Source organism: Lithobates pipiens, unplaced genomic scaffold, assembly GCF_037356315.1.
Source record: "Lithobates pipiens isolate NorthernLeopardFrog02 unplaced genomic scaffold, aLitPip1_a1.2 Scaffold_8, whole genome shotgun sequence".
In the NCBI taxonomy this organism is placed as follows: Eukaryota; Metazoa; Chordata; class Amphibia; order Anura; family Ranidae; genus Lithobates; species Lithobates pipiens.
Window position 1 is genome coordinate 268,999,832 of NW_027507903.1, and position 18,555 is coordinate 269,018,386.

Sequence of the window (18,555 nt, forward strand, 5' to 3'; positions counted from 1 at the left end):
TTAGATCTCCCTAAACTCTCCGAATCACAGCTTGAATTGCTGAATTCACCGTTCACAAACCATGAAATAACATCAGTCATTACTTCACTCCCTCATGGGAAATCCCCAGGTCCTGATGGACTAAATAATGAATATTTTAAAACCTTTTCCACTATTCTTTCCACATATCTCCAAAAGATGTTCACACAGGCAGCACACTCAGCATCCTTTCCAAATGAAATGTTAAAAGCATACGTGACCACTATACCCAAACCTGGTAAAGATCCCACTACCCCTAGTAATTTTAGACCTATTTCTCTCCTGAACACAGATATAAAGATCTACGCCAAACTTATCGCCCTTAGACTATCAGAGTTTATGCCTTCTTTAATTAAAAGTGACCAGATGGGCTTCATCAAGGGGAGACAAACTTCTGATGCTACAAGACGTATTATTGACATTGTTCATTATGCTAATTTAACTAAAACTCCTTCTCTGCTGCTCTCCATAGACGCAGAGAAGGCGTTTGATAGGGTGGAGTGGTGTTATATGAAGGAAGTTCTACAAAAATGTGGCTTTCAAGGTTTTATCTCTAACGCAATGTTGGCTTTATATTCCAATCCCTCCGCCCAAGTCTTAACAGCTGGAATGCTTTCTACACCTTTCCCTATTTCTAATGGCACTCGTCAGGGGTGTCCATTATCTCCAACCATTTTTAACCTTATGATAGAGCCTCTGGCGGAGGCCATTAGATCCCAGGCCGATATTGCTGGACACGTGTTTGGATCTCGTAACCACGTTATTAACCTGTTTGCCGATGACGTTGTACTGATGCTGACGAACCCGACCAGATCTCTCCCCTTAGTCCATGAAACTTTAAAAAACTTTGGTGAGATTTCGTACTATAAAGTTAACTTCGCCAAATCATTGATTCTAGATTTAGGAATTGACAAACGTACCAAACTCCAACTTCAAACCACTCTTCCATATGTATGGAAAGAAGATGGCATACCCTACTTAGGTATAACAATTACTAATTCCACGAAAACTCTAGTCTCCGTCAATATTAAGTCATTGCTTCTAAAGATAGATGAAACGCTCAAATGTATAGCCAAGACCGAATTATCCTGGATGGGCAGATTGGCAGCATGTACGATGTTAGTTCTCCCTCTCATATTGTATATGTTCAGATCCATACCTATACCTATCCCAACCCATTTCCTTAAAACCTTGTCTACTACTCTGTGGAAATTCATATGGAATGGTAAAAAAGCTCGCTGCTCTCCTAGCAACCTGATTCCGCATAACCGAGTAGGTGGAGTAGGACTGATGGAAGTTTCTGATTATTTATGGGCATCTAGACTGGACCAACTCCAACACTGGTTCAAAACTATAGATTCACCACCTTGGGTTGAGCTGGAAAGGCATATAGCCCCAATACCAGATCTAGTGGCATTACTCGCGAGTGATGTCTGGAAACCCTGGGCTCTCCATTCCATGGCTCCCACCCTTATAGCCTCCCTACAAGCATGGAGGTTCTTCATACATCATACCCATAACTCTCAAAATGCTGTGGAATACAAATTTCCGCTTAGCCTGCTCGAGCATAAAATCCCTATGCTGTCCCTAAAACAGTTCCCCAACCACGGTATACATACCATACAAGACCTATTGTCTAATGGTACAGCTCTTTCCAGCACACAGATTATGGTTCAATACAATCTCCCCAATAAGTACCAGTCTACATGTATCCAAGTGGCACATTTTCTAAAACGTAACCCTCCCCCTACTATAACAATGCCATCCAGTGCGTGGAACTTCTTAACTCGAGAACGCCCCACCAGGAAAGGCATTTCACTTTTTTACTCCCTTCTACATGCTAAACAATCTTTTGTGAAAACAAAACCGATTGCTAAATGGGAGACGGATTTAGGGAAATCATTTACAGATGATCAGTGGACAACCACATTTCGAGAAATCCAAAAAGCCTCCCGTTCTATTAATCATTGGGCAATGACTATTAGAATAATTAACAGGTGGCAATACACACCGTGTAGACTGGCAACATTTTTTCCATCTGCCCAAAATACATGTTGGAGAAATTGTGGACAGCTAGGACATCTACTGCACATGTTTTGGGAGTGTCCCAACTTGGTTAGTTACTGGAATCAAGTTTTCCAACTTATAACATCGCTCACGGGTATTGTCACTCGCCCCAATCCATCCCTAGGAATTTTACATATGGGTATTGAACAATTTCCGCATGATATGCGGATTGTTATTTCCAACATCCTTCTTTCTGCTAGATCCATGATATTACAACATTGGAAAACTGCCATGACGGTAAACATCTCTGACCTGATTAGAAGAGTGAACCAACACCACACTATAGAGCGTGCTCTTGCCATAAATGCATTGAAGTGCGATCTATTTGATAAGCAATGGAAAATTTGGACCAACAAATATAAGAATTCTGTGAACTAGATCTTAACCCTGATAAGATGTTTCCTGTGTAGTAACCAGTATTTGCATTACTGTTTATGTAACCACCTACTTACCCGTTTCTTTTTCACCCTTTCTTTCCCTTTCCCCTCTTCCCTCCCTCTATTACATTGACTGTTAATTACAATTGTAAATGTCAACATGTCCTGTACCACTCACCTTTGTATATCCTTTATAAACTAATAAAAATGTATTGAAAGAAAAAAAAAACTATTATCTATTCTGTTATTTTATTTTTATTTTTTTACACTGTCCCTTTTCATTTTTCTTTTTATTATTATTATTATTATTATTATTATACAGGTTTTATATAGCACCAACAGTTTGCTCAGCGCTTTACAACATGAGCACTTTTCTTCCTATCCCAAAGAAGGTAAACATCCCTGATAGCAATAAGCAGTGACAGGTCAATAAGACCCCATATCTCTCCTCTACAATGTAAAGCTTTAGAAAAAATGATCTAATGCCTTGTTTACAGTGGGCCGAAACCAGAAGTGACGATGGCGTCACTCTGGTCCTCCTAGACCATTGAGATGAGCGGAGGCCTTCCTTCCTCCACTCATCTCTGTCACCAGCCACTGTAACTGTTGTATCAGTTCTCGGGCTACGAATCATCCAGGTAAGCCTGGGAACCACCACTTCTAAAAGTGATCGAGCAGCTAATCAGCCTCTCGGATCACTTTTAGATGTTGGAGAATCCCCGGCTGAAAAAAAAAAATACCGGGGTTATGGCATTTTGCTGCAGCCATAACCCCAGTATTCCACTTCTGACTGAGGATGTAATTTGTCAATGTCCCAGTCGGAAAGTAGTTAACCCCGGACCATTTGGCTGGCCGAATACCAGACCACTTTTTGGGATTCTACACTGCGACGCTTTAACTGACAATTGCGCAGTCGTGCGACGTTGCTTATAAACAAAATTGACGTCCTTTTTTTCCCCACAGATAGAGCTTTCTTTTGGTGGTATTTTATCACCTCTGCGGTTTTTATTTTTTGCGCTATAAACGAAAAGAGAGTGCCAATTTTGAAAAAAAATCATTATTTTTAACTTTTTGCTATAATATCCACAAAAAATATATAAAAAAACATTTTTTTTCCTCAGTTTAGGCTGATACATATTCTTCTACATATTTTTGATAAAAAACAAAACAAAAACACAATAAGCGTATATTTATTGGTTTGCGCAAAATGTATAGCTTCTACAAAATAGGGGATAGTTTTATGGCATTTTTATTAATACTTTATTTTTACTCCTAATGGCAGCAATCAGTGATTTTTATCATGACTCAAGTCCTTTCAACCCCTCCACTCTTTTTGCATTTGAATAAGGCATTTAACTTGGATCTGTCTGGCTCTTTGAATGTAGGAATCTGCAACTGACATCTAAATGTTTACAAGAAAACTTGAAAAAATCAGATACAGAAACCGGCAGGAAACTAGCTTTTTAGAAATGTGAGCATCCGTAATTCTCCTATTACAGTCTATTACAGTTAGGATTGAGGAAATGTAGGGAAAAGTGTACTCAGCAGGTACACATTTGAATTGTTATCAACTGACTGGAATCTTTACATTGCTCTCCTTTGGTACAAGCCTTTCTATTCTTAAATGCTGATTAACCACTTCAGCCTGGGAAGATTTTACCCCCCTACTGACCAAAACACTTTTTGCGTTTCGCCACTGCGTCGTTTTAACTGACAATTGCGCGGCCGTGCAATATTACACCCAAACAAAATTTTTGTCCTTTTTTCCCCACAAATAGGGCTTTCTTTTGGTGGTATTTGATCACCTCTGTGGCTTTTATTTTTTGCGCTATAAACAAAAAAGCGCGACAATTTTGAAAAAAAAAGCAATATTTTTTACTTTTTGCTATAATAAATATCCCCCAAAAATATATAATTTTTTTTCCTCAGTTTAGGCTGATATTTATTCTTCTACATATTTTTGGTAAAAAAATTCACAATAAGCGTATATTGACTGGTTTGCACAAAAGCTATAGCGTCTACAAAATGGGGGATAGTTTTTTTGGCATTTTTTTTATTATTATTATTTTTTATTAGTAATGGCGGCAATTTGTGTTTTTTATCATGACTGCGACATTATGGCGGACACATCGGACACTTTTGACACTATTTTGGGACCATTGTCATTTATACAGCGATCAGTGCTATAAAAATACACTGATTACTGTGTAAATGACACTGGCAGGAAAGGGGTTAAACACTAGGGGGCGACAAAGGGGTTAAGTGTGTCCTAGGGAGAGATTCTAACTATGGGGGTGATGGGCTTCCATTCACATGACAGCGATCCCTGCTTCCGATGACAGGGAGCAGTGAACTCTTTCATGTCATTAGGCAGAACGGGGAAATGCCTTGTTTACATAGGCACTTCCCTCTTCTGCAGCTCCGTGACATGATCACCGGGACACCGGCAGACATCGAATCCGCAGGTCCTGTGGGCACAAACACACTGTATGCTAGCACCCGCTACCCCCGTCAATTAAAGGGGATGTACAGGTATGCCCATTTGCCCACTGTTGCCATTGTGCCGACGTATATCGGCGTGCAGAGGTTGGCAAGTGGTTAATCACTATAGTGTGAAAACTAGGGTTGCCACTTTTTCTTCAAGCCAACCCCGAACACTTTAGCAGTGCACAGCAATATTTTTTTTCTGTAGTATACACTATAGGATAACAGACCTAGGACACCTTTGGGCATTCCAAAGAGAACAGTTATGCGGCATGCATATTGCCCTCTCACCCTCCAGTCAAACACGGTTCTAAGCCATATTCCTGTCTGCGTATTGTGTCTGGGTTTCAGGCAGACTAAAACCCGGACACATGATTCAAAACCCAGACTGTCCGGGTGAATCCCGGACAGGTGGCTAACCTAGTAAGAAATAAGAACATGTGTTCCTGTGTATAAGCCATAATTATATGTACACATGGAGGCAGCCATATTGGCTCATTAGATAGTAAGCTCTGCTTACTGCTTTTGTACACAATGGATTTTCTTTACTACTTTTTCTCAAAATGCAAGTCTATAAGTGGGCTGGATTATTGTACTTATTATGTTATTGAATTTTAACAGGCAATAAGAAGAAAAGTTGAATGAAGCTGATTCAAGCATAGAGCTCACTCTAGTGGTCAATATACAAGTCTCTATATTTATTAAAGAAAAAAAAAAAGATGAAAGAGAAAGCAGGAAAAATCTCACATGAACATATATAGCGTGAAAGACACATCACTAGAAATAAAGCATACTCTTTTTTTTTGTATTATTTTTTACTTTTCTTTGTGTGTGTGTGTGTGTGTGTGTGTTTAACTTTTGTGAATGAGGCTGATTCAAACATAGAGCTCACTCTAGTCTATAATTTACAAATCTCCAAATTTATAAAAAAAAACAAAAAAATAAAAACGAAAGAGAACGAATGAAGAATCCCACGTGAACATGTATAGAGTGATAGATATAGCCCTGGAGGTAAAACACACTTTTTTCTCTAAAGTGCATGTAATTTATTTATTTTTTTGGATGAATTTGGATGCAGTGTGGAAGAGTTAAAAGCTCTGTCATGTTTTTGTTACTGTCTGTGTTACCTTCTCTATTTGATGGGATAGTTGTTAAACGATAGGATTTTAACCCCCGCTAGCGGCCAAAAAAGGGTTAAAACCACCCGCAAAGCACCACAGCAGCGGCGCTTTGCCGGCAGTATAGCTGCGCTGCCCCATTGATTTCTTTTTTTTTTCACAGTCAAAAAAGGTTTTATTGAAAGTATGTTCAGGTTTACAATTAGCATAGAATTATAAATGTTATCAACAATGGTATGTATACAAAAATTGATACAATTAGGTAGCATTAGTGTTGTAACTTAGTATCTCAATTAGAACGAAAAAAGAAAGCAAAGACAAATAGAGAAGCGTATAAACTAGTGATATCACAAGGTAGGTTATGTATTGGGGGAAGGGTGAAGGGGGGTACAGGATAAAGGGGGTTGGTAGTCACGGGGGGGTACCATCGCACTAGGGTTCATTTCCTTAGGTCCAGTGTGTGTCCAATAGAGACATGTATAACACAGCCCTCCTATTTCCTCCTTACTATTACCTTTTTCTCTGTAGAGTAATGGATAAGGGAAGTTCAGCTCATGAGTAATTGGTAATCTGGCGAAGTGTGTAAAGGCCAGCCAAGGTTGCCAAGTTCTATTGAAGGATATGCTGTTCTCTTTTTTCATTGCCACTATTTCCTCCATTTTAAAAATGTATTGTACCCTATTTAACCAGTCCTTAACTCCTGGGACTGTGGAGGTTTTCCAGTGGATGGGTATGAGCGTTTTAGCCGCCACTAGTAGGTGTCGAGAGAGTGATTTTTTGTAGCGACTTAAGGTAGTTGGGACTAAATTGATCAGGCAGGTGGCTGCGTTTACTTCTAGATTGGTTTCCGTTATATGTTTTATCCAGGTCTTAATTTCATCCCAGTAGGCGCTAATGAGAGGACATTCCCACCAAATGTGTAGAAGTGAGCCTATGCAAGTTTTACATCTCCAGCATTTATCTGAGGTGGGGAGAGACCATCTCCCAGCCTTTTGTGGTGTCAGATACCATAGAGTGAGGACCTTATAGGAAATCTCTTGGTATTTGGAGCTTAATGAGCATTTGTGTGTCAAAATACATGCCTTTTCCCATTGCTTTTCAGAAATGTTCATTTTAAGATCATGTTCCCACTTCCTTTTGTGTTTACTGTTATCGGCGTATGGCATACAAATTAGCCATGAGTATGCAAGGGATGTGGTGTGGGCTACCGGTGATCTGTTTAAGCATATGGACTCCAACTGCGTCAACGGGAGGCAGAATTTGGATTTGTGTTTACCGTTTACCACAAAGTCCCTTAATTGCATGTAAAACCACAGGCCAGGAAATGCCTCGCCCACCTCAGAGCTAAGTGCGTCAAATGTTTTGATTTTTGAGTTTGTCATGCAGTGGTGAATAAGGAGGTTATGTGGTAGTTTATGGTGCATGCCTGGTGGGAAATCAGGGTTATTGGCAAGTGGTGTCAGTGGACCTGGGATGGATGCGATTTTGTGTAGACTAGCTGTTTTGTGCCAAATAGTGATTGTGTTTTCAATCAGTGGGTGGCCTATCTGTTTATCTTTTTTGGACTGTTTGGACCATGGATAGTAAAGCGTTTTATGTAACGTTAAATTGCTTTCCAACTGGACCCAATCTTTGTTAGGGCCATGGCAGTGCCAGTCTATGAGTCTGGTGATATGCGCAGGCTGGAAGTATTTCTTAAAATCCGGGAGGCCTATACCCCCTTTGCTTTTGGGAAGCGTTAGTAGAGCAAAATTGATTCTGGGTTTTCTATCTGCCCAGAGGAAGTCTCTCTGTGGTTTAAGGAGAGTGCTAAAAAAGGTTTCCGGGATTCTTATGGTGAGGCATTAAATAGGTATAAAAGTCTGGGTAGTATCGTCATCTTCAGAATGGACGCTTTACCAAACCATAAGAATTTTTTTGGGTGCCACCTTAGTAGGTCTTTTGTTATAGTGGATAATAGTGGTTTATAGTTGGCGTTGTATAAGGCGTCGAGGTTGCTAGTTAAGTTTATACCTAGATATTTGAGTGCGGTTTGTTCCCATTTATAAGGGAAGTTGTCTTTCAATCTCTGGAGTTGGTCAGGGGGGAGGGTGAGGTTGAGTGCTTCAGATTTTGATTGATTCACTTTAAAATTGGAGATGAACCCAAAGGTTTTAATCACTTTCTGAAGATTTGGTAAGGATATATGTGGATTGGTGATGAAGAATAAGAGGTCATCCGCATATGCGGCTATTTTGTATTCTCTATTGTTTACTGTGAAGCCCTGAATATCTCTATGTAAGTTGATTGTTCTTATCAGGGGTTCTAGGGTGAGAATAAAGAGAAGTGGAGATAGAGGGCATCCTTGGCGTGTTCCATTGTGGATCGAGATGGGGTCAGATAGTGTGTTATTTACTTTAATATGGGCTTGGGGTTTTTTGTAGAGTGCTGAGATCCATGACAGCATGTTTTCCCGTAGTCCGATATGGGCACAGGTGTCCATCATGTAGTCCCAGGAGACTCTATCGAAAGCCTTCTCTGCATCTGTAGAAAGCAATATTCTGGCTGTTTTAGAGTTTTGGGCAAAATGGATTAGATTCAGCGCCTTAGTAGTATTGTCCCGAGCTTCTCTACCGGGCATGAATCCCACTTGTTCAGGGCCTATAATCTGTGCTAGGAGGGGTTTTAATCTGTTGGCAAGTATTTTGGCCAGGATCTTGAGATCAACATTTAGAAGGGAGATGGGTCTGAAGTTTGCGCATTCAGAGTGGTCTTTGTTAGGTTTGGGGATCACAGCTATGTGTGCCATTAGGAATGAGTTGGAGTTGTTTCTGTTTTTTTGCTAGGAAGTTAAAAGCAGATTGAAGGGGTTTCAAGAGAGATATTGTGTACATCTTATAGTATTGTGATGTAAAACCATCAGGGCCAGGGCTCTTTCCTGTTTTTAAGTCGGATATTGCGTCTGAGATTTCTGATATAGCTATAGGGTCATCTAGTTTGTGTGTGTCGTCGCTTGACAGGGAGGGTAATTTACTATTTTCCAAGAAGTCTTTGATTGCTTCTTGTTTTGTCTGTGTTATATGGGGTGGTTTGTGTTGAGCCGGCAGATCATACAATTTGGCATAATAATTGTGAAACAGGTCTGCCATTTCTTTAGATTTGTACTTCAGAGTCCCCTCTTTATCCTTTATGGCATGAATATGGCTTGATAGTGTTGCTTCCTTCAGGGCCCTAGCTAGTTGTTTCCCACTCTTATCCCCTTGTTCGTAAAAAATATTTTTTTTTTAAGAATGGATCTTTTGATTTTGAGATCTAGTAGAAGGCATAATGCCGTTCTGCATTCAGTCAGTTGCTCTTCTACCCTGAGAGATTGAGAATGTTTGTGTTGCAATTCCAAGTTAGCAATTTGTTGGGCTAATTTTGTAATTTCTCCTTCTCTTTCCCTTTTCTTCCTGGCGCCCCATTTTATAAGTTCACCCCTCACCACTGACTTGTGAGCTTCCCAATTATTTAGCGGGTTCGTGTCAGTGTCATTGTTGTTGTGAAAGTATGTATTAATCGTGTTGTGGATGTCATCTTTCACAATTTGATCAGTAAGGAGTGTAGGGTTGAGTCTCCAATTAAATGCAGGTTTGCGGTGTGCACCCAGTTCTATTGAGATAGCTGTGGGTGCGTGGTCAGAGAGGGCAATAATTCCTATCTCAGCTGCGAGTAAGTTGCCCAGGTCCCTTTGTGAGACAAAGATCATGTCAATTCTTGAGTATCGTTTGTGAGGTGCGGAGAAAAAGGTAAAGTCCCTCTCTGATGGATGCACGGATGTCCATGCATCAACCAGAGCCAGAGACTGTAGTAGCGATTTCATTCGTTTAAGAAGCCTATAACTGACATGGGTGTGTCCAGAAGAAGTATCCCTGAGGGGGGAAAGAGGGATGTTAAAGTCTCCACCCAAAAGGACACATCCCTCCGCAAACCATTTAAGTTCTTCAATTATTTTGCTACAGAATGGCACATGGGAGGTATTCGGGAAATACACATTAGCAAGTGTTACAGGGGATCCCTCCCAGGTGCCCTTCAGAAACAAATACCTTCCCTCGGAATCAGTAAGTTGGTGCTTCAGTTCAAAGGGTGCATCTTTGTTCAGCAGGATGGACACTCCTTTCGTTTTGGCAAGAGGGTTGGTAGAATGGTAAACTTTTGTGAATACATTGTCAGTGAGTTTAGGAATACTCTTGTCTTTAAAGTGGGTTTCCTGTAGAAATACAACTAATGGGCGCACTTTTTTAAGTTCTCTCAACAGTTTAGACCTTTTTTCAGGTATATTCAAACCATTTACATTATGTGAGATAATAGTTGGTGTCTTCCCTAAAAAAGCATATGCCATCTTGGCCGTTGGGCTAGGAAGGGTGTTTTCTGGAGAAGCTGCGTCTGTGAATGGTTTTCACAAGAGATATTGGTGACTTAGAAAGTGTTAGGGTGGAGTGTTTTGGGACTGAAAAGGAGAGTGCATACATGCGTGGAGGAGGAGAGAGAGAGAAAAAAAAAGGGGGAAATTGGGGGGGGGGGGGGGGGGGGGTAAAGTATGGGGGGAGGGGGAGGGAGGATGTAATTAGTTAAGGGATAAGAAGGAAAGTACCCACTAGTCACCAGTTGGTGGTGGGTCAATTTGGGATTTAATTAATGCGCATAAGTGTTATTATTTTCCCTTTGGGGGAGAGTGGGAGGTGATCAATGAGCAGTCTAACAGCGTATGTTTCCTTTAACTGCTCTGTAGCAGTAATGGAGGTGACCAATAGAGGAGCCCGGCACATCTCACGGTTCTAGACCCCATCAAGAGGTTAACTGTAAGCAAGGTGTCTGAGACCATCTATTGGCATTTATTATAGACTATAGAGGACTTGAGTAAGGGGGTGGAGGGAGGAGAAGGGGTTGTGCGAGTCACAATTAACCAGTTTGCAGAGGAAAATAACATTATAAACACTTTGTAAAACCGTTCCTAAGAAACTGTGGCCTAAGCGCCAAGCTGTATAACAGATATTAGCTTAAATAACTGTAAACTTTTAACCCATATCCTGAGCATTTAACTTCAACTCTCCTCAGCACATAGTGAGGAGTAGACACCCCTGTATATTTGAGGGGTAGTCTAGTCCCTATGCAAACGGTGAGTGTTCCACATCATGCAGGGGAGTCACGTGAGCATTAACAGGTGTGTCAATTTCTGCCGTAAGGCGCAGTTTGATTTCCGTCCCGTATAGGCCCTATCCACTCTTACAGTCTTAGAGCAAAATATATCATAGCGAGGCAGGGAGTGTTATCTACGTTAGTAGTTTCCGGGGCTGTACGTAGAAAGGTATAGACAAGGTGCATTAAATGGTGTCCTTAGGATTAGCCTGTCGCTACTTCCTGCGGTGAGCTTCTAGGATATGTCTTTCCCCTTTTTAATTTTTGGGAGGGAGAGGAATGTAAAGCGGTGTCTCGGGTAATGTTACTCACAGTTCCGCAGTCAATAGAGAAACACCATCTTGAGGGAAGTAGGGGAGTGTCATACGTGCAAATGGCGGTATTCAAGCCACTTAACAAATTTGCCATTCTCAGAACCTAAATAAAAGACAAAAGTTAGAGCATAACAGGATAGAAGTATACGGTGTTGCCGCAGGTTATTGTAGTCTCTCTGCAGGGTGCGGGATTCAAACCTAGTTTGGGGAAGAAAGAGGTAAACAAAAAACAAAAAGAAAAAAAAACCCTCATGTAGATAGGTTGTCATAGGTGCAGATAAAAGTCTCAAGGAGTAGCCTCAGAAGTTTAACTTTTAACCTTTAAGGTAGTGTGCCCCCTCGTTACCATAAAATTGTGACAGCCGTCTGGATGGGATAATGGGCGAGTTTTCCAAAAAACAAAACAAATGGGTTGCATCATAGCAAAGACCGGTATTGGGGAACTGGGTAACAGCAACTCGCATCAGGCCAAGATGTATATTGCAGAAGGTCTCGGGCTCCTAGCACTCTTAGAGGATGCCGGGGACTCAAAGTTGTTTCTGTCAGTACTTCTGCTATGCTTGCCTAGCTGGTAAGGCGATCGTGCGTGGTGGGGTTCCGCTGAGAATTGTGGGTTGTTAATTGCTGGTGGTGTGAGGAATTCAGCATACCAGTCCGGGAGGTCCATCGGTGTGATTTGTAGGTCCTCACAGAATTTTTTGAGGTCATCGGGGACTTTTAGCACATGTTTCCCCAGGAAGTTTGCTTGCAGTGCAAATGGGAATTTCCATCTGTAGTTGATACCTTTTTGTTTCAGCACTTCTAAAAGTGGACGTAGTGCTCTTCTATTTTTAAGTGTGATGGGTGAAAGGTCCTGAAAAAGTTGAATCGTGGCTTCCTCGTGCATTATCCTTTCTTTCATCCGCGCTTTTTGGAGGATATCTTCTTTCAAGCCAAAGTTAGATAGACAACATATGATGTCTCTTGGGGGGATTCCGTCTTGTGCCCTGGGTCTGAGAGCTCTGTGTGCCCTGTCAAAGTCGATGGGAGATTGTTCCGGCCGTTCAATGAGAGTATTAAAGATGGCTGTTAGAGCTGGTCTAATTTAGTCCGGGGGCACCGTTTCGGGCACTCCTCTGATTCTGATATTATTTCGTCTACCACGGTTGTCCAGATCTTCAATTTGTCTGTTCATATCGATCAAATGTTGGGAGTGCGAATTCGTAATATCGTCCAGTCTGACCAGTGCTCTGTCCCTCCTTTTCCCAGCTCTGTCTGAGATTGCCATTTGGTCTGTTAGTCTCATTAGCTCGGTTTTAATATCTGTTATTGCTGCCGCAAAAGAACTTTTAATATCAGCGGCAATGTCTGTCATAGCTGCGTAGGTAAGAAGTTGGTCTGTTTTACCGTTGCCAGCGGCTGAATCTTCAGATGCTGGTAGGGAGACTTCGTCGTCATCCATATCCTCAACAATATCGTTTCTTTGTGACAGTGCCATTTTGGAATTTTTACTCCCTTCACAGTATTTAAACTTGCTAAGGTTTGCTGTTGAGTTCTTTTTTTTAGTCTGGGGTGTCCCCAAAGAGCGGAGGATGTGGCTGTGCGTGCTTCTCCTTGATTGTGTTGACATATTCGTCTGTCAGGTCTGATTTCAGTGCACAGGCCCCTCTGGTCACCAAGGTTCCTCTACATTACAGTCATGTGCGCCGATCACCAGGCCACTTCCCCTGTAATAATGTTTGCCAGTTCTTGGGTAGTAGAACTGTACTGTTAGTGGGGTGTGCACCGGTATTGGGGTTATGCTGGGGTAAGGTTAGGTGATTACAGTTCGAGCGGGGCTAGTTAGGGAGGTGCAGGGTGTAGTTGGAGTAGCAAGATGGCCGCTGTCTCCAGTAGGTAGGCCGGAGCCTCAGGCTTTCCTAACTCTGGTGGCCGTATAGCTGCATTCCGCCCTATTTGCTTCCTATGCCCCCAGGCTCTGCCCCCAGGATCTGCAGGTGTGTAGGTTCCCACTAAATATAGTATAAAAGAGTCCGCTGTGAGGGGGGCGCCGTGGGTGTACTCACTGCGGCCTGTTGTTAGAATGGGCCGGTTCCTAGGCCTGGATGGTCGCGCCGTCCGTATCCGGGAATGTGCTGGATGCTGCGCCCTGCTGTTCCGGCCGTGCAGTCCCCGGGTGAGCGGCGGCGTGTGTCCGCCCAGAGTGCAGCCTCCTCGCTCCGGTGGCGCTGCGGTAGAGGCTGGCGCGGACCGTTGATTTCGTAGGCCGCAAGATGGCGCCGGATGATCCGCTATGTGGCCGGGTGTGCTTGCGCCGTTAAAGATGGATATATCCCATCCGATGGCCTCCGGGAGACAGCACCGCAATCCCCAGGTTCAGCACAGGTCTGGCGTGCTACTATCCTTAATTGTAAGGGATGGATGGCGGAGGATGGCGGTGAATTTCTCCCATCCGGTGTGGAGCTCAGCCGCTGCACGTCCTCCTTGCTCCGCGTCCGGACACGTCCCCTGATTTCAACCATTTCATTGTATTCACCGCTCCTTCACCGATCCAAAGATGCGGCTAGCAGGAATTTTTTTTACCGTCCTGCTAGCGCACTAGGCTTTCACACTGGAGTGAAAGGGGCCAGATTTTTTCAGGCGCCCCAGTGTGAAAGGGGCCTTAGGGTCTCAAGAAATTAAATGGGCCACCAGTACTTCAGGTGTGATCAATTTTCAGATATTGGCACCATAGTTTGTAGACTCTATAACTTTCACAAAGACCAAATAATATACACTGATTTGGGTTATTTTTACCAAAGATATGTACCGATATAAATTTTGCCCAAAATTTATGAAGAAAAATTACTAATTTACAAAATTTTATAACAGAAACTAAGAAAAAATTTGTTTTTTTTACATAATTTTCAGTCTTTTTTCTTTTATAGCGCAAATAAAAAAAAAAAAAACAGCGGTGATTGAATACCACCAAAAGAAAGCTCTATTTGTGGGAAAAAAAGGACAAACATTTCATATGGGTACAGTGTTGCATGACTGAGTGATTGTCATTCAAAGTGTGAGAGCACTGAAAGCTAAAAATTGGTCTGGTTAGGAAGGGGGTTTAAGTGCCCAGTGGTTAATACCACTTTAATTTGTACAGCCTTAAGAAAAGGAGGGGGAGGGGGAGGGGACATGATTAAAACCTTTAAATACGAGGTGTAAATAATCAAATTGTATTATGGCTTGCATGTACACACAAGATGTTTTCCCAACAGACCATTTTTGTCTGTTATTGGTATATACTGTACAACCAGCATAAAGGGCTATAGAAGGAAGTTATAAGGCCACTAGTATAAATGTGTTCTCGTATCCAAAATGCTTTTTTAATATTTAAAGAATAAATTTAACAGCCAAGGCTCAAGATAAATGGCAACCTACATAAAGTTTTACTGTGTCGCCCCCTCCTCCCCCCTATCTTCAACATGAAAAAATCTTGTTTCCTTTTATTGGAAGTATAGCTAATAAATTTGAATTACTTGAAACAGTTATTTGCACGAAGTACCACCTCATAATGGCTACTGTAACTATATTTTAAAAACTAATTTTCTTATACATGGTTACTAGTGTGGAAAATCAAGCAGTACATTTCCCCAAGAGAATGGCACCATGGGGTTTATTTACTAAAGGCAAATCCACTTTGCACTACAAGTGCACTTGAAAGTGCAGTCGCTGTAGATCTGAGGGGGACAGCAAGTAAAATAAAAAAAAACAGCATTTTTGCTTGCACATGATTGGATGATAAAATAAGCAGAGCTTCCCCTCATTTCAGATCTTTCCCTCAGATCTACAGCGACTGCACTTCCAAGTGCACTTGTAGCGTAAAGTGCCTTTAGTAAATCAACCCCATTATGTGATTACGTGTTCCAAGTTGCAATTTAGTGCAACCAGCTATGGCAGCTGCAACGGAGCTTCATTTTATGGCCAGCATGCTTTACTAACATCTTCAAAATCAGGGGTCTCCAAACTTTCTAAACAAAGGGCCAGTTTACTGGTTTTCAGACTTTAGGGGGCCAGATTGTGCCCAGTGGGAGTAGAAAATTCCCCATCTTTGGTATTAGGAGGGGAAATAGTTGGTGTCAGTAGGAGGAATAGTGTCCCGTTGTTGGTGTCAGTGGCAGGTATTATCTCCCATTGTGGGTGATATGGGCAGAGACAATGCCTCAAGTGCCAGATAAAGTTAAGCAAAGGGCCGCATCGGGCCCTAGGGCTGCAGTTTGGAGACCACTGTTCTAGATGATATTACTGTACAGCTCCAGCCATGCACTTCAAAATACAGTAGAAGCTCTCATATATGAAATTTTTTACCTGCCAAACGATATGCTACGTTTTTTTATTTTTTTTTATAATGGTCTATAGCATAGCAGGGGACATTTGCTAGTGGTAATAGTCTACTTCACTAATTACTAAGTCAGTGGATAACAGCTGGCTCCCAGAACAAAGTCAGGTAGGTAAGGTGACATAACTGTCACAGCCATCTGGCTAACCAAACCTCTAAGCTTTGAAACATAATATATGCCAAATGAATCCTCAGTGCAAGTGCTTGTAGTAGCAGGATTCAGAGGGAAAAGACTGAAAAATACATAAATGTAAGCACTTTTATTGTTAGTAATTATATGACTTTTGTGCTGCTTTACAATATATTCATTTTTCAATTTTCGGTAGCAGTTTATTCAAATATACTTTCAGCTTTTCGAAAGCACAGTCTGTGTGACAATTTGCATTTTGTGCCTCAAACTCTCTGTGTATAATCCATGAGTTATTGCGAATTGTAATCGTCTTTTCCTCTGTGCCAGTCTGCTTTGAAAGGTTCTATATTTGCTTGCTTGTGCATAGTAATTTGTTTCTTGGTTTATTCATTCAGATGTTACCCGAGCTATACAATTGCTGGAGAAACTGGAGACATCTGGGGAGGTGCCAGCACACAAGTTACAGAGTCTAAAGAAAGTACTCCAGAGTGAATTTTGTACCGCCATAAGAGAGGTAATTTTTGTATTTTATCTTTTTATTATTTCAATTTCTTTCATCAATATTCAATACATCAATAAAAAAGGAGAATCAACTTGCATAGAGAACAATGAAAAAAAAAAGGATATTTTCATGCCCCCCCCCCCCCCCAGAAAAAAAAACAAAGACACAAAAATACCCCTATCTCACCCCCCTCCATTCTTCCAACACCCACAGGATTATCTTATCTTCCATATTGATTGCAGGGTCTAGGCCTTCCTTCTGGTCCCCACTGTCCTAGCCTCGGTCCTCATTCTCAACTATCCAGCATATCAATATAGTCCTTAGATTTTTTTAAATTTGCCTATCTCTACCAGATCACAAGATACTTCTCCAAGGAGTCCTCCTCCCTATACATTGTTTCTTCAATGGCTCCAACCCACTCTACCTTTGCAACCCATTCCCGAATGCTCAGGACATCTGATATTCTCCAATACCTTGGTATTAGGCTTTAGGCTGCATTTAATAAATGCGAGATTAGAGTGGTCCTATATTGAGCTGCTGCCGTTTTTTCCATGTCATGGTTCAAACAGCACCATGGATCTGCTTTTATGCATTCACCTGTAATTTGATATATTGCCTTAAGGCTTCATGCACACGAGACGCAGATGCAAACGCTGCTGGACACATGTTGAAACCGGCGTTTAGAAACGCGCGTTTTGCCGCGATTTTTACCGCGATTTAGCTGCGTTTTACCGCGTTTTACCGCATTTGCGTCTAGAAGCGTTTAGTTAAGCTAACATCATAGACCCTCCCCAGCTCAAAAAAACTGTATTATTAACTATTTCAGCAATTTTGTGAGACCAGAGTGAGTAGCAGCAGCTGTGAGAGCTGCAGTGTACTTGTATTTAGCGTGTCACTTGCCACGGCACCTGCCACAAGTTGTGGATTGTCCACTTGCCACGTCACTTGCCACGTCATCTGCCACAAGTTGTGAATTGTCCAACTGCCACGTCACCTGCCACAAGTTGTGGATTGTCCACTTGCCACGTGACTTGCCACATCACCTGCCACGTCACTTGCCACGTCACCTGCCACAAGTTTTGGATTGTCCACTTGCCACGTCACTTGCCACGTCACTTGCCACAAGTTGGGGATTGTCCACTTGCCACATCACCTGCCACGTCACCTGCCACAAGTTGTGGATTGTCCACTTGCCACATCACTTGCCACATCACCTGCCACGTCACTTGCCATGAGATGTGGATTGTCCACTTTCCACGTCATCTGCCATGCCACCTGCCACAAGCTGTGGATTGTCCACTTGCCACGTCACCAGCCACATCACCTGCCACAAGTTGTGGATTGTCCACTTGCCACGTCACTTGCCACATCACCTGCCACGTCACTTGCCACATCACCTGCCACAAGTTGTGGATTGTCTACTTGCCACGTCACTTGCCACATCACCTGCCACGTCACTTGCCACGTCACCTGCCACAAGTTGTGGATTGTCCACTTGCCACGTCACCTGCCACGTCACCTGCCACAAGTTGTGGATTGTCCACTTGCCACGTCACTTGCCACGTCACCTGCCACAAGTTGGGGATTGTCCACATCACCTGCCACGTCACTTGCCACATCACCTGCCACAAGTTGTGGATTGTCCACTTGTCACGTCACTTGCCACGTCAGCTGCCACGTCACTTGCCACAAGATGTGGATTGTCCACTTGTCACATCACCTGCCACGTCACCTGCCACAAGTTGTGGATTGTCCACTTGCCACATCACCTGCCACGTCACTTGCCACGAGATGTGGATTGTCCACTTTCCACGTCATCTGCCATGCCACCTGCCACAAGCTGTGGATTGTCCACTTGCCACGTCACCAGCCACATCACCTGACACAAGTTGTGGATTGTCCACTTGCCACGTCACTTGCCACGTCACCTGCCACAAGTTGTGGATTGTCTACTTGCCACGTCACTTGCCACATCACCTGCCATGTCACTTGCCACAAGATGTGGATTGTCCACTTTCCACGTCACCTGCCATG

The 18,555-nt window shown here is 42.5% G+C and overlaps 1 protein-coding gene across 6 annotated transcripts in view; it reads left to right on the top strand.

Moving 5' to 3' along the window:
* The window catches only part of LIN7A (lin-7 cell polarity scaffold A), a 154,004-nt gene that overhangs the window by 80,981 nt on the left and 54,468 nt on the right, over positions 1–18,555 (top strand). For all 6 annotated transcript variants that reach the window (XM_077471941.1, XM_077471938.1, XM_077471939.1 and 3 more), the window contains exon 2: positions 16,415–16,533. In XM_077471941.1, coding sequence (XP_077328067.1) covers positions 16,415–16,533 — 119 coding nt within the window. The remainder of the gene's footprint in view (positions 1–16,414; positions 16,534–18,555) is intronic.